This window comes from Coregonus clupeaformis, chromosome 19, assembly GCF_020615455.1.
Source record: "Coregonus clupeaformis isolate EN_2021a chromosome 19, ASM2061545v1, whole genome shotgun sequence".
In the NCBI taxonomy this organism is placed as follows: domain Eukaryota; kingdom Metazoa; phylum Chordata; class Actinopteri; order Salmoniformes; family Salmonidae; genus Coregonus; species Coregonus clupeaformis.
In genome coordinates, this window is record NC_059210.1 from 6,234,003 (window position 1) to 6,251,175 (window position 17,173).

Genomic DNA, 17,173 nt, shown 5'->3' on the forward strand with positions numbered 1-17,173 from the left:
CATATAGAACATACAGAACTTATAGAACGTACAGAACATATAGAACATACAGAACATATAGAACATACAGAACATATAGAACATACAGAACTTATAGAACATACAGAACATACAGAGCTTATAGCTACAGTTAGATGGCTGTATGGTTTCAGGACAATGAACAGAAAACAGGATATAACATGTTGTGAATTATTGTAATATTGCATAGTACAAATAAAAAACAATTATCTCAGGGAATATTTTGATGAAGATCGAGCATGCATTTTCATAACTACACAAACACATGCAGACAGACAGACAGACAGAACACCCCCCTCACCTCGTGGACGTTCTCTTTAGCCCGTATGTCCGAAGGGTGCACCAGTGACCCCATGACCTTCAGGTTGCCGTGGATGACCATGGCCTCGTCTGGCCGGTCGGTGTTGATGCCGACCCGGCCGTGGTGGTAGACTGAGTCAGCCAGCTGGCCGCGCTGCCACAGAACCTCACTGTCACTCTCAAACTGACCTGGGTTAGACGCCTGAAACCCAGAGAGGAAGGGACAGACAAAACAGAGATATTTAGACTGAGAAAATATGATTAGAGTTACGTATGTAATCAGTCCTGGACTCCTCTTCCGTTTGCAGTGCTAGTTCTACACTGAGTAGCTTCCTAAACATGTTTAGATGATCTGCAGGGAATTCGTAAGAGCCTCAACACAGATCTAAAGAAAACATGATTTATTATTATATTTACAGAACAAAGAATCTAGACCATAACAGATGCAGAAAGATGGGTATCAGAGTTGGGCTCAATTCCATTTCAATTCGGTAAGGAAACCAAAAGTTCCAATTTTGGAATCGTGAGCACAACCCGACTTCAATTCGTAAGTCGCTCTGGATAAGAGCGTCTGCTAAATGATGTAAATGTAAATGTGAATGTCAGTTTATTTCCTGCTGGTAAATACTGATCAGAGGAGGACGGTCAGACAGACACGGCCAAACTGACAGAGGTTACCCTGACGATGATCCTCTCCGACACCTGCGCGGCCACCGTGAAGCTCTGACTGTGGGCCTGGACCTGCAGCGCCACCACCAACATGAAGTACCTACGAAGCAAAACAATTCAAAACGATTCACACATTTGTGTCTTTGTATTTTCATTACATTTATTTGATAACGGAAAGTAAACACCTTTTAAATGGTGGGGTGTGTTAGTATATTACCTCTGGTCAGGGTGGGGTGTGTTAGTATATTACCTCTGGTCAGGGTGGGGTGTGTTAGTATATTACCTCTGGTCAGGGTGGGGTGCGTTAGTATATTACCTCTGGTCAGGTTGGGGTGTGTTAGTATATTACCTCTGGTCAGGGTGGGGTGTGTTAGTATATTACCTCTGGTCAGGGTGGGGTGTGTTAGTATATTACCTCTGGTCGGGGTGGGGTGCGTTAGTATATTACCTCTGGTCAGGGTGTGTTAGTATATTACCTCTGGTCAGGTTGGGGTGTGTTAGTATATTACCTCTGGTCGGGGTGGGGTGCGTTAGTATATTACCTCTGGTCAGGGTGTGTTAGTATATTACCTCTGGTCAGGGTGGGGTGTGTTAGTATATTACCTCTGGTCAGGGTGGGGTGTGTTAGTATATTACCTCTGGTCAGGGTGGGGTGCGTTAGTATATTACCTCTGGTCAGGGTGTGTTAGTATATTACCTCTGGTCAGGGTGGGGTGTGTTAGTATATTACCTCTGGTCAGGGTGGGGTGTGTTAGTATATTACCTCTGGTCAGGGTGGGGTGTGTTAGTATATTACCTCTGGTCAGGTGTGTTAGTATATTACCTCTGGTCAGGGTGGTGTGGTATATTACCTCTGGTCAGGGTGTGTTAGTATATTACCTCTGGTCAGGGTGGGGTGTGTTAGTATATTACCTCTGGTCAGGGTGGGGTGTGTTAGTATATTACCTCTGGTCAGGGTGGGGTGTGTTAGTATATTACCTCTGGTCAGGGTGGGGTGTGTTAGTATATTACCTCTGGTCAGGGTGGGGTGTGTTAGTATATTACCTCTGGTCAGGGTGGGGTGTGTTAGTATATTACCTCTGGTCAGGGTGGGGTGTGTTAGTATATTACCTCTGGTCAGGGTGTGTTAGTATATTACCTCTGGTCAGGGTGGGGTGCGTTAGTATATTACCTCTGGTCGGGGTGGGGTGTGTTAGTATATTACCTCTGGTCAGGGTGGGGTGTGTTAGTATATTACCTCTGGTCAGGGTGGGGTGTGTTAGTATATTACCTCTGGTCAGGGTGGGGTGTGTTAGTATATTACCTCTGGTCAGGGTGGGGTGTGTTAGTATATTACCTCTGGTCAGGGTGGGGTGTGTTAGTATATTACCTCTGGTCAGGGTGTGTTAGTATATTACCTCTGGTCAGGGTGGGGTGTGTTAGTATATTACCTCTGGTCAGGGTGTGTTAGTATATTACCTCTGGTCAGGGTGGGGTGTGTTAGTATATTACCTCTGGTCAGGGTGGGGTGTGTTAGTATATTACCTCTGGTCAGGGTGGGGTGTGTTAGTATATTACCTCTGGTCAGGGTGTGTTAGTATATTACCTCTGGTCAGGGTGGGGTGTGTTAGTATATTACCTCTGGTCAGGGTGTGTTAGTATATTACCTCTGGTCAGGGTGGGGTGTGTTAGTATATTACCTCTGGTCAGGGTGGGGTGTGTTAGTATATTACCTCTGGTCAGGGTGGGGTGTGTTAGTATATTACCTCTGGTCAGGGTGGGGTGTGTTAGTATATTACCTCTGGTCAGGGTGGGGTGTGTTAGTATATTACCTCTGGTCAGGGTGGGGTGTGTTAGTATATTACCTCTGGTCAGGGTGTGTTAGTATATTACCTCTGGTCAGGGTGTGTTAGTATATTACCTCTGGTCAGGGTGGGGTGTGTTAGTATATTACCTCTGGTCGGGGTGGGGTGTGTTAGTATATTACCTCTGGTCAGGGTGTGTTAGTATATTACCTCTGGTCAGGGTGGGGTGTGTTAGTATATTACCTCTGGTCAGGGTGGGGTGTGTTAGTATATTACCTCTGGTCAGGGTGTGTTAGTATATTACCTCTGGTCAGGGTGTGTTAGTATATTACCTCTGGTCAGGTTGGGGTGTGTTAGTATATTACCTCTGGTCAGGGTGGGGTGTGTTAGTATATTACCTCTGGTCAGGGTGGGGTGTGTTAGTATATTACCTCTGGTCAGGGTGTGTTAGTATATTACCTCTGGTCAGGGTGGGGTGTGTTAGTATATTACCTCTGGTCAGGGTGGGGTGTGTTAGTATATTACCTCTGGTCAGGGTGGGGTGTGTTAGTATATTACCTCTGGTCAGGGTGGGGTGTGTTAGTATATTACCTCTGGTCAGGGTGGGGTGTGTTAGTATATTACCTCTGGTCAGGGTGTGTTAGTATATTACCTCTGGTCAGGGTGGGGTGCGTTAGTATATTACCTCTGGTCAGGGTGGGGTGTGTTAGTATATTACCTCTGGTCAGGGTGTGTTAGTATATTACCTATGGTCAGGGTGGGGTGTGTTAGTATATTACCTCTGGTCAGGGTGGGGTGTGTTAGTATATTACCTCTGGTCAGGGTGGGGTGTGTTAGTATATTACCTCTGGTCAGGGGTGGGGTGTGTTAGTATATTACCTCTGGTCAGGGTGTGTTAGTATATTACCTCTGGTCAGGGTGGGGTGTGTTAGTATATTACCTCTGGTCAGGGTGGGGTGTGTTAGTATATTACCTCTGGTCAGGGTGGGGTGTGTTAGTATATTACCTCTGGTCAGGGTGGGGTGTGTTAGTATATTACCTCTGGTCAGGGTGGGGTGTGTTAGTATATTACCTCTGGTCAGGGTGGGGTGTGTTAGTATATTACCTCTGGTCAGGGTGTGTTAGTATATTACCTCTGGTCAGGGTGGGGTGTGTTAGTATATTACCTCTGGTCAGGGTGGGGTGTGTTAGTATATTACCTCTGGTCAGGGTGGGGTGTGTTAGTATATTACCTCTGGTCAGGGTGTGTTAGTATATTACCTCTGGTCAGGGTGGGGTGTGTTAGTATATTACCTCTGGTCAGGGTGTGTTAGTATATTACCTCTGGTCAGGGTGGGGTGTGTTAGTATATTACCTCTGGTCAGGGTGGGGTGTGTTAGTATATTACCTCTGGTCAGGGTGGGGTGTGTTAGTATATTACCTCTGGTCAGGGTGGGGTGCGTTAGTATATTACCTCTGGTCAGGGTGGGGTGTGTTAGTATATTACCTCTGGTCAGGGTGTGTTAGTATATTACCTCTGGTCAGGGTGTGTTAGTATATTACCTCTGGTCAGGGTGGGGTGTGTTAGTATATTACCTCTGGTCAGGGTGGGGTGTGTTAGTATATTACCTCTGGTCAGGGGTGTGTTAGTATATTACCTCTGGTCAGGGTGTGTTAGTATATTACCTCTGGTCAGGGTGGGGTGTGTTAGTATATTACCTCTGGTCAGGGTGTGTTAGTATATTACCTCTGGTCAGGGTGGGGTGTGTTAGTATATTACCTCTGGTCAGGGTGTGTTAGTATATTACCTCTGGTCAGGTTGGGGTGTGTTAGTATATTACCTCTGGTCAGGGTGGGGTGTGTTAGTATATTACCTCTGGTCAGGGTGTGTTAGTATATTACCTCTGGTCAGGGTGGGGTGTGTTAGTATATTACCTCTGGTCAGGGGTGGGGTGTGTTAGTATATTACCTCTGGTCAGGGTGTGTTAGTATATTACCTCTGGTCAGGGTGTGTTAGTATATTACCTCTGGTCAGGGTGGGGTGTGTGTAGTATATTACCTCTGGTCAGGGTGGGGTGTGTTAGTATATTACCTCTGGTCAGGGTGGGGTGTGTTAGTATATTACCTCTGGTCAGGGTGTGTTAGTATATTACCTCTGGTCAGGGTGGGGTGTGTTAGTATATTACCTCTGGTCAGGGTGTGTTAGTATATTACATCTGGTCAGGGTGGGGTGTGTTAGTATATTACCTCTGGTCAGGGTGGGGTGTGTTAGTATATTACCTCTGGTCAGGGTGGGGTGTGTTAGTATATTACCTCTGGTCAGGGTGGGGTGTGTTAGTATATTACCTCTGGTCAGAGTGGGGTGTGTTAGTATATTACCTCTGGTCAGGGTGGGGTGTGTTAGTATATTACCTCTGGTCAGGATGGGGTGTGTTAGTATATTACCTCTGGTCAGGGTGGGGTGTGTTAGTATATTACCTCTGGTCAGGGTGGGGTGTGTTAGTATATTACCTCTGGTCAGGGTGGGGTGTGTTAGTATATTACCTCTGGTCAGGGTGGGGTGTGTTAGTATATTACCTCTGATCAGGGTGTGTTAGTATATTACCTCTGGTCAGGGTGGGGTGTGTTAGTATATTACCTCTGGTCAGGGTGGGGTGTGTTAGTATATTACCTCTGGTCAGGGTGGGGTGTGTTAGTATATTACCCTCTGGTCAGGGTGTGTTAGTATATTACCTCTGGTCAGGGTGGGGTGTGTTAGTATATTACCTCTGGTCAGGGTGTGTTAGTATATTACCTCTGGTCAGGGTGGGGTGTGTTAGTATATTACCTCTGGTCAGGGTGGGGTGTGTTAGTATATTACCTCTGGTCAGGGTGGGGTGTGTTAGTATATTACCTCTGGTCAGGGTGGGGTGTGTTAGTATATTACCTCTGGTCAGGGTGGGGTGTGTTAGTATATTACCTCTGGTCAGGGTGTGTTAGTATATTACCTCTGGTCAGGGTGGGGTGTGTTAGTATATTACCTCTGGTCAGGGTGTGTTAGTATATTACCTCTGGTCAGGGTGTGTTAGTATATTACCTCTGGTCAGGGTGTGTTAGTATATTACCCTCTGGTCAGGGTGGGGTGTGTTAGTATATTACCTCTGGTCAGGGTGGGGTGTGTTAGTATATTACCTCTGGTCAGGGTGGGGTGTGTTAGTATATTACCTCTGGTCAGGGTGTGTTAGTATATTACCTCTGGTCAGGGTGGGGTGTGTTAGTATATTACCTCTGGTCAGGGTGGGGTGTGTTAGTATATTACCTCTGGTCAGGGTGGGGTGTGTTAGTATATTACCTCTGGTCAGGGTGGGGTGTGTTAGTATATTACCTCTGGTCAGGGGTGGGGTGTGTTAGTATATTACCTCTGGTCAGGGTGTGTTAGTATATTACCTCTGGTCAGGGTGGGTGTGTTAGTATATTACCTCTGGTCAGGGTGGGGTGTGTTAGTATATTACCTCTGGTCAGGGTGGGGTGTGTTAGTATATTACCTCTGGTCAGGGTGGGGTGTGTTAGTATATTACCTCTGGTCAGGGTGGGGTGTGTTAGTATATTACCTCTGGTCAGGGTGGGGTGTGTTAGTATATTACCTCTGGTCAGGGTGGGGTGTGTTAGTATATTACCTCTGGTCAGGGGTGGGGTGTGTTAGTATATTACCTCTGGTCAGGGTGTGTTAGTATATTACCTCTGGTCAGGGTGGGGTGTGTTAGTATATTACCTCTGGTCAGGGTGTGTTAGTATATTACCTCTGGTCAGGGTGGGGTGTGTTAGTATATTACCTCTGGTCAGGGTGGGGTGTGTTAGTATATTACCTCTGGTCAGGGGTGGGGTGTGTTAGTATATTACCTCTGGTCAGGGTGTGTTAGTATATTACCTCTGGTCAGGGTGGGGTGTGTTAGTATATTACCTCTGGTCAGGGTGTGTTAGTATATTACCTCTGGTCAGGGTGGGGTGTGTTAGTATATTACCTCTGGTCAGGGTGGGGTGTGTTAGTATATTACCTCTGGTCAGGGTGGGGTGTGTTAGTATATTACCTCTGGTCAGGGTGGGGTGTGTTAGTATATTACCTCTGGTCAGGGTGGGGTGTGTTAGTATATTACCTCTGGTCAGGGTGGGGTGTGTTAGTATATTACCTCTGGTCAGGGTGGGGTGTGTTAGTATATTACCTCTGGTCAGGGTGTGTTAGTATTTTACCTCTGGTCAGGGTTGGGTTTGCCTTTCTTCCTCATGTTATTGGCTGTGGTCTCACTGAAGTGTAGTCGTCCCACTGTTACCTTGGTAACCTGCTCCGGGGGTAGTGTCACCCTGAAAACACGTTAAACATTACAAATGACACGTTAAAAATTACCTTTTCGACTTTTTCAAAATGGTGTCTTTGCCTTCCCCTCTCATATACAGTATTTTCCTCCCTCCGTGACCTATTTACATTTGAGTAATTTAGCAGACGGTCTCATTCAGAGGGATCACAATCATTCTCTAGCTAATAGCCAAATCAGTGCTAGGAGACAGAGACTCACAGTACTGGTTTGAATGGTCTCTTGCTGCGGTCTGACTGGGACTGCTCCACGTTGATGGACTGGTTCATGGCTTCCAGCTGGAAGGCAACACAGGAGACGATTCAGTCAGTTGATGAAAGAAAGTAGTATTAAATTAAATCAAACCCTGGCCCCTTCCTCATGTAGACCTGAAGGGATTGGATAGGTGGCCAAACCTCCCCCTTGCTAATCAGAAGGCAAGTTGAACCAATCATTTTGTTTAAAACCTATCCAATGATCTTACATCTACAGGAGGGACGTCAGCTAGGAGCTAAAGGCTAGGGGATGATTAGGGATTCACAAAGTGGATCACCTCTCCTCCCTCACCTTAACCCCATTGAGTTTGAGATAGAAGCAGTCGATAGGCTGGAGGCCCTCGCTGGTCTTGATGTACTTGGGATCTCCCAGCATGCCGCAGTACACGGTGACCTGGAAGTGATTTTTCTTCTGACACACGAAGGCGTCGTCCGCCAGGGAGAAGTTAAAGCCTTTATCAGCGTCAACGCGATAGGTGGGCATCGGGCTAGAGAGGGAGGGAGAGATGGATGGAGAGAGAGTTCAGTCTATAAGGTTTGGTCAATCATTTCATAGAAGTTCATCATTCGGTTCATATACTCTATGTTCTCTGTCATTGTACTTGCACTCATTGAGCTAAATATGGAGGGTTGGATGAAAAGAGAGGTTTGTGTAAAAGGGATTGGTTCACATCTGCCTGGCTACCCAAACGCTAGGCCACGCCCACAGACGTTAGATTCTTCTCCTCAATGAGTCTGGATCTGAGTATCTCCCTGACGATTTCTAGAACACAAACAAATTCTAACCGTTCTGATTGGTCCCACAAACTGATGGGTTGGGCAAGAGCCAGAACACACGTGGGTAAAGTGGTGTTTTGAAAATGTGTCATTGGCTTTGATACTCTGATTGGTTAGAGGCAAGGTTCACAAAGGTTCATCAATTATCAAGGACCTCAGCCACCCGAGCCACGGCCTGTTCAACCCCACTATCACCTAGAAGGAGGAGACAGTACAGGTGCATCAAAGCTAGGATCAATAGACTGAAAAACAGCTTCTATCTCCAGGCCATTAGACTGTTAAACAGCTTACCCTGCCCTCTGCCCACTACCCTGCCCTCTGCCCAGTACCCTGCCCTCTGTCCACTACCCATGCCCTCTGCCCACTTCCCTACCCTCTACCCTCTGCCCTCTGCCCAGTACCCTGCCCTCTGCCCAGTACCCTGCCCTCTGCCCACTACCCTGCCCTCTGCCCACTACCCTGCCCTCTGCCCACTACCCTGCCCTCTGCCCAGTACCCTGCCCTCTGCCCACTACCCTGCCCTCTGTCCAGTACCCTGCCCTCTGCCCACTACCCTGCCCTCTGTCCACTACCCTGCCCTCTGCCCACTTCCCTACCCTCTCCCACTACCCTCTGCCCTCTGCCCAGTACCCTGCCCTCTGCCCTCTGCCCAGTACCCTGCCCTCTGCCCACTACCCTGCCCTCTGCCCACTACCCTGCCCTCTGCCCACTACCCTGCCCTCTGCCCACTACCCTGCCCTCTGCCCACTACCCTGCCCTCTGCCCACTACCCTGCCCTCTGTCCAGTACCCTGCCCTCTGCCCACTACCCTACTCTGCCCCTCAGTCACTGTTACTAGTGGGCTACCACTGGGTTCTCTACCCTGCACCTTAGGGACTGCTGCCCTATGTACATAGAGTCATTGAACACTGGTCACTTTAATAATGTCTACATACTGTTTATATTTCTCCTGCTGTACTAAATGTTAGATACTTGTATTATTTGTTATTATTGTGTCCTTGTTGACATTTACTGCATTGATTGACAGGAACATAAGCATTTTGCTGCACCCGCCATAACACTTGCTAAACTGTGTACACAACCAATAAAATGTGATTTGATTTGAATAGGTTCATCACTAGATTCATCAATAGGTTCATCAATAGGTTCATCAATAGGTTCATCACTAGATTCATCAATAGGTTCATCAATAGGTTCATCAATAGGTTCATCAATAGATTCATCAATAGGTTCATCAATAGGTTCATCAATAGATTCATCAATAGGTTCATCACTAGATTCATCAATAGGTTCATCAATAGGTTCATCAATAGGTTCATCACTAGATTCATCAATAGGTTCATCAATAGGTTCATCAATAGGTTCATCACTAGCTTCATCAATAGGTTCATCAATAGGTTCATCACTAGGTTCATCACTAGGTTCATCAATAGGTTCATCAATAGGTTCATCAATAGGTTCATCAATAGGTTCATCAATAGGTTCATCAATAGGTTCATCAATAGGTTCATCACTAGGTTCATCAATAGGTTCATCAATAGATTCATCAATAGGTTCATCAATAGGTTCATCAATAGGTTCATCACTAGATTCATCACTAGGTTCATCAATAGGTTCATCAATAGGTTCATCAATAGGTTCATCAATAGGTTCATCACTAGGTTCATCACTAGGTTCATCAATAGGTTCATCAATAGGTTCATCACTAGGTTCATCAATAGGTTCATCAATAGGTTCATCAATAGGTTCATCACTAGGTTCATCACTAGATTCATCAATAGGTTCATCAATAGGTTCATCAATAGGTTCATCAATAGGTTCATCACTAGATTCATCAATAGGTTCATCACTAGATTCATCAATAGGTTCATCACTAGATTCATCAATAGGTTCATCAATAGGTTCATCAATAGGTTTGAAATCTTGCTTCTCTTTTTTATTGTTCTCACTAAAAGGCTTTACTCAGTCATCCAATGATATGTCCACACATGTCCACACAAATCCCAAATAAACAACATTATCAAAAGTGTTAACAGGCTAATTTTTGTCTGTGTCCTTCCAATACAGGAGAATATACACTGAATAAAAATATAAACGCAACATGCAACAATTTCAAAGACTTTACTGAGTTATATAATAAATGCATTAGGCCCTAATCTATGGATTCCACATGACTGGGAATACAGATATGCATCTATTGGTGTCACGACTTCCGCCGAGGCTGCCTCCCCTCCTTGTTCGGGCAGGTTTCGGCGTTCGTCGTCACCGGCTTACTAGCTACTGCCGATCCCATCACTCATCACACACCTGGTGCTCATTCCCCTAATTAGTATGTGTATAAGTGTTCCCTCTGTTCCCCTTGTCTTTGTGAGTGATTGTTTCATTGTGAGAGCGAGGAGCTCGGTTGAGCTACTCTTCCATTTGTTATTGCCAAGGTAGAATATTTTCCCTTGTGATAGTTTCGTTTTGACGCTGGGTGCGTTTTATTTATGTAAACGGAATAAACTCTGTACTTCAGTGTTTTACCTCCTGCTCCTGACTCCTTCATTCACACCTCATCACAATTGGTCACAGATCCCTTTTTCAAAAATGGTAGGGGCGTGGATCAGAAAACCAGTCAGTATCTGGTGTGACCACCATTTGCCTCATGGAGCGTGACATCTCCTTCGCATAGAGTTGATCAGGCTGTTGATTGTGGCCTGTGGAATGTTGTCCCACTCCTCTTCAATGGCTGTGCGAAGTTGCTGGATATTGGCGGGAACTGGAACACACTGTCGTACACGTTGATCCAGAGCATCCCAAACATGTTTAATGGTTAATACGTCTGTTGAGTATGCAGGCCATGGAAGAACTGGGACATTTTCAGCTTCCAGGAATTGTGTACAGATCCTTGCGACATGGGGCCGTGCATTAACATGCTGAAGCATGAGGTGATGGCGTTGGATGAATGTGCTTTCAAATTGCCATCAATAAAATGCAGTTGTGTTCATTGTCCATAGCTTATGCCTGCCCATACCATAACCCCACCGCCACCATGGGGCACTCTGTTCACAACGTTGACATCAGCAAACCGCTCGCCCACACGACGCCATCTGCCCGGTACAGTTGAAACGGGGATTCATCCTTGAAGAGCACACTTCCCCAGCGTGCCAGTGTCCATCGAAGGTGAGCATTTGGCCACTGAAGTCAGTTACGACGCCGAACTGCAGTAGGGTCAAGTCCCTGGTGAGGACGACGAGAACGCAGATGAGCTTCCCTGAGACGGTTTCTGACAGTTTGTGCAGAAATTCCTCAGTTGTGCAAATCCACAGTTTCATCAGCTGTCCGGGTGGCTGGTCTCAGACGATCCTGCAGGTGAAGAAGCCGGATGTCGAGGTCCTGGACTGGCGTGGTTACACATGATCTGAGGTTGTGAGGCCGGTTGGACGTACTGCCAAATTCTCTAAAGCGACATTGGAGGCGGATTATGGTAGAGAAATGAACATTCAATTCTCTGGCAACAGCTCTGGTGGACTTTTCTTCCGTCAGCATGCCAATTGCATGCTTCCTCAAAACTTGACACATCTGTGGCAATGTGTTGTGTGACAAAACTGCACATTTTAGAGTGGCCTTTTATTGTCCCCAGCACAAGGTGCACCTGTGTAATGATCATGCTGTTTAATCAGCTTCTTGATATGCCACACCTGTCAGGTAGATGGATTATCTTGGCAAAGGAGAAATTATCACTAACAGTGATGTAAACACATTTGTGCACAAAATTTGAGAAATACGCTTTTTGTGCGTATGGAAAATTTCTGGGATGTTTTATTTCAGCTCAAGAAACATGGGACCAACGCTTTACATGTTGCGTTTATATTTTTATTCAGTATAATTCCACTAGTCAACACCATGTTGAAGACCTTACAGACTGCATTATGGTATACGAGTCATGTTGAAGACCTTACAGACAGACCCCACTATGGTATATGAGCCATGTTGAAGACCTTACAGACAGACCCCACTATGGTATAGGAGTCATGTTGAAGACCTTACAGACAGACCCCACTATGGTATAGGAGTCATGTTGAAGACCTTACAGACGCCACTATGGTATATGAGTCATTTGAAGACCTTACAGACAGACCCCCACTATGGTATAGGAGTCATGTTGAAGACCTTACAGACAGACCCCACTATGGTTTATGAGTCATGTTGAAGACCTTACAGACTCCACTATGGTTTATGAGTCATGTTGAAGACCTTACAGACAGACCCCACTATGGTATAGGAGTCATGTTGAAGACCTTACAGACAGACCCCACTATGGTATAGGAGTCATGTTGAAGACCTTACAGACAGACCCCACTATGGTATAGGAGTCATGTTGAAGACCTTACAGACAGACCCCACTATGGTATAGAGTCATGTTGAAGACCCTTACAGACAGACCCCACTATGGTATAGGAGTCATGTGTGAAGACCTTACAGACAGACCCCACTATGGTATATGAGCCATGTTGAAGACCTTACAGACAGACCCCACTATGGTATAGGAGTCATGTTGAAGACCTTACAGACAGACCCCACTATGGTATATGAGCCATGTTGAAGACCTTACAGACAGACCCCCACTATGGTATAGGAGTCATGTTGAAGACCTTACAGACAGACCCCAGCTATGGTATAGGAAAGCCATGTTGAAGACCTTACAGACAGACCCCACTATGGTATAGGAGTCATGTTGAAGACCTTACAGACAGACCCCACTATGGTATATGAGCCATGTTGAAGACCTTACAGACAGACCCCACTATGGTATATGAGCCATGTTGAAGACCTTACAGACAGACCCCACTATGGTATAGGAGTCATGTTGAAGACCTTACAGACAGACCCCACTATGGTATAGGAGCCATGTTGAAGACCTTACAGACAGACCCCACTATGGTATAGGAGTCATGTTGAAGACCTTACAGACAGACCCCACTATGGTATAGGAGTCATGTTGAAGGCGGCAGGTAGCTTAGTGGTTAAGAGCGTTGTGCCAGTAACCGAAAGGTCTCTGGTTCTAATCCCCGAGCCGACTAGGTGAAAAATCTGTTGATGTGCCCTTGAGCAAAGCACTTAACCCTAATTGCTCCTGTAAGTCGCTCTGGATAAGAGCGTCTGCTAAATGACTAAAATGTAAATGTTGAAGACCTTACAGACCCCACTTACGAGGACAAATAGTATTCCTAATCATGTTATACTCCATATATTTCTTCCAGATTATAATGTGTTAAACGTGAGTGTACCAGCTACGATGACGATAACATAACGGTATGCACTAAACCCCACCTCCACCCCTCATCCCTCAATCTCAGACTTCCCAGTTCGGCATAGCAATGTCCACAAGTAGGTGTTTGCACATTTATCCTCCACCAGCTCCTCTCATTCCCCCCCCCCCTCCTCTTGTCCTCCACCAGCTCCTCTCATTTCCACCCCCCTCCTCTTGTCCTCCACCAGCTCCTCTCATTTCCACCCCCTTCCCCTCCTCTTGTCCTCCACAAGCTCCTCTCATTTCCACCCCCCTCCCCTCCTCTTGTCCTCCACCAGCTCCTCTCATTTCCACCCCCTCCTCCACCCCCTCCCCTTCCCTCGTTATCCACCCCCCTCCTCCACCCCCTCCCTTCCCTCGTTATCTACCCCCCTCTCCTCTCCTCCCCTTCATACTCTTTCTTAACCGAAACCTGCTCTTACTCACTCCCCCGCATCACTCACTTCCAAGGAATCTATAAAACCCTCTGTTTCTCTGGATCATTCTGTTCTCTCCTCCCACCCTGCATACCATTACACATCTCTCTCTCTCCCCCTCTCTCCCCCTCTTCCCCTCTCTCTCTCCCCCCCTCTCTCCCCCCTCTCTCTCTCTCTCTCCCCCCCTCTCTCTCTCCCCCCTTCTCTCGCTCCTCTCTCTCTCCCCCCCTCTCTCTCCCCCTTCTCCCCCCTCTCTCTCTCCCCCTCTCTCTCCCTTCTCTCTCCTCTCTCTCTCCCCCTCTCTCCCCCCCTCTCTCCCCCCTCTCTCTCTCCCCTTCTCTCGCCCCTCTCTCTCTCTCCCCCCTCTCTCCCCCTCTCTCTCTCTCTCCCCCCCTCTCTCTCCCCCCTTCTCTCGCTCCTCTCTCTCTCTCGTTCTCTCTCTCTGCTTTATAAATTATATCCTTGTCACTAGCTTATTTCTCATGAAAACAAAACAAACAGATAACATATTAATTTACATATGGTAGCCTATGAATTAATCAAGGAGCAAAAGGGTTTAAGTCAAGTTAACTGTGCAGAGAGACACTTACAGCTCTTTGCAGTTGATGTCATACAGCGGAGTCCACTTGTTCTGCTGGTGCGGCTGCCATTTTATACACTGGTAGTTAGGGTCCAGGTACGAGTTATCAGCATCCACCATCAAACCTGGGCCAGAAACAATGTCTACTGGGTTTGGGGGAAACACAAGATCACATTTTAATCTGCACATTGTTATGTATTTTATTCACATAAAAGCATGAGCTGACGTGTAACCCAAAATGTTTGTAGGTGCTGACTAACAGAGAGTAAACTACAGTGAGGGAAAAAAGTATTTGATCCCCTGCTGATTTTGTACGTTTGCCCACTGACAAAGAAAATGATCAGTCTATAATTTTAATGGTAGGCTTATTTGAACAGTGAGAGACAGAATAACAACAAAAAAATCCAGAAAAACGCATTTCAAAAAAAATTATTTGCATTTTAATGAGGGAAATAAGTATTTGACCCCCTCTCAATCAGAAAGATTTCTGGCTCCCAGGTGTCTTTTATACAGGTAACAAGCTGAGATTAGGAGCACACTCTTAAAGGGAGTGCTCCTAATCTCAGTTTGTTACCTGTATAAAAGACACCTGTCCACAGAAGCAATCAATCAATCAGATTCCAAACTCTCCACCATGACCAAGACCAAAGAGCTCTCCAAGGATGTCAACTACAAGAAACGTCTGACCTCTGTGATTGCCAACAAGGGTTTTGCCACCAAGTACTAAGTCATGTTTTGCTGAGGGGTCAAATACTTATTTCCCTCATTAAAATGCAAATCGTTTTTTTCTGGATTTTGTTGTTGTTATTCTGTCTCTCACTGTTCAAATAAACCTACCATTAAAAGTATAGACTGATCATTTCTTTGTCAGTGGGCAAACGTACAAAATCAGCAGGGGATCAAATACTTTTTCCCCCTCACTGTATATAAAAAGAAAGAAAGTCACACACTCTATATACTGTAATGGGTAAACATTGGTTATGATGGCTGTGTTGGTTATGATGGCTGTGTTGTTTATGATGGCTGTGTTGGTTATGATGGCTGTGTTGTTTATGATGGCTATTTACATTTTACATTTTAGCAGACGCTCTTATCCAGAGCGACTTACAGTTAAGTGAGTGCATACATTTTCATACTGGCCCCCCGTGGGAAACAACCCACAACCCTGGCGTTGCAAACGCCATGCTCTACCAACTGAGCTACATCCCTGCCGGCCATTCCCTCCCCTACCCTGGAGACAGTTATTTTATGACAGCTGTTAGACTATATATATATATATATTTTTTTTATGTCATTTAGCAGACGCTCTTATCCAGAGCGACTTACAGGAGCAATTAGGGTTAAGTGCCTTTCTCAAGGGCACATCGACAGATTTTTCACCTAGTCAGCTCGGGGATTAGAACCAGCAACCTTTCGGTTACTGGCACAACGCTCTTAACCACTAAGCTACCTGCCAGCTATGTTGGTTATGATGGCTATGTTGGTTATGATGACAATGTTGGTTATGATGGCTATGTTGTTTATGATGGTTGTGATGGCTATGTTGGTTATGATGGCTATGTTGGTTATGATGGCTATGTTGGTTATGATGGCTATGTTGGTTATGATGGCTATGTTGGTTATGATGGCTATGTTGTTTATGATGGTTGTGATGGCTATGTTGGTTATGATGGCTATGTTGGTTATGATGGCTATGTTGGTTATGATGGCTATGATGGCTATGTTAGTTATGATGGCTATGTTGGTTATGATGGCTATGTTGGTTATGATGGCTATGTTGGTTATGATGGCTATGTTGGTTATGATGGCTATGTTGGTTATGATGGCTATGTTAGTTATGATGGCTATGTTGGTTATGATGGCTATGTTGTTTATGATGGTTGTGATGGCTATGTTGGTTATGATGGCTATGATGGCTATGTTGGTTATGATGGCTATGTTGGTTATGATGGCTATGTTGGTTATGATGGCTATGTTGGTTATGATGGTTATGTTGGTTATGATGGTTGTGATGGCTATGTTGGTTATGATGGTTATGTTGGTTATGATGGCTATGTTGGTTATGATGGCTATGTTGGTTATGATGGCTATGTTGGTTATGATGGCTATGTTGGTTACGATAGCTATGTTGGTTACGATGGTTATGTTGGTTATGATGGTTATGATGGCTATGTTGGTTATGATGGCTATGTTGGTTATGATGGCTATGTTGGTTATGATGGCTATGTTGGTTATGATGGCTATGTTAGTTATGATGGCTATGTTGGTTACGATGGCTATGTTGGTTACGATGGCTATGTTGGTTATGTTACCCATTAAATTGTTATGAGCATACATAGACTGTGTGACATTCTTTTTTTTATTCCCAACATGTTGCCAAGGCAACAGGACAGGGAGAAGTGGAGGGAGGGAGGTCATTGTGTCCTGATGTTTCAGAAGGAGGACGTAAGGATGTTTCATGACTAAAAGGGTTTATGTTTGGATTAATGTGTGAACGCATGCATGTGACAGTCTGTTGGGATATTGTAATGTGGTAATGGGGGGAAAGAGAAGGAAAGAGAGAGACAGAGAGAAAGAGAGAGAGAGACAGACAAAGACATGCCTGCCTACCTGGCTCTTGTTTGATGATACCTGTGAGGATCTGAGAGTTGAGGGTGCTGTTAGGACAGTCCGAATGCTTCCTCTTCTTCGCATGGTGGACTGGTATCCCACTGTACACACACACACACACACACACACACACACACACAC

General features: G+C 45.6%; 1 protein-coding gene across 1 annotated transcript in view; it reads right to left on the reverse strand.

The window, feature by feature from the left end:
* myrf (myelin regulatory factor) overlaps positions 1-17,173 on the reverse strand; it is a 60,951-nt gene that overhangs the window by 16,688 nt on the left and 27,090 nt on the right. The window contains exons 6-12 of the mRNA XM_045205194.1: positions 17,033-17,133; positions 14,433-14,547; positions 7,646-7,841; positions 7,301-7,377; positions 6,978-7,088; positions 997-1,087; positions 320-520 (exon numbers count right to left, since the gene is read on the reverse strand). Coding sequence (XP_045061129.1) covers positions 320-520; positions 997-1,087; positions 6,978-7,088; positions 7,301-7,377; positions 7,646-7,841; positions 14,433-14,547; positions 17,033-17,133 — 892 coding nt within the window. The remainder of the gene's footprint in view (positions 1-319; positions 521-996; positions 1,088-6,977; positions 7,089-7,300; positions 7,378-7,645; positions 7,842-14,432; positions 14,548-17,032; positions 17,134-17,173) is intronic.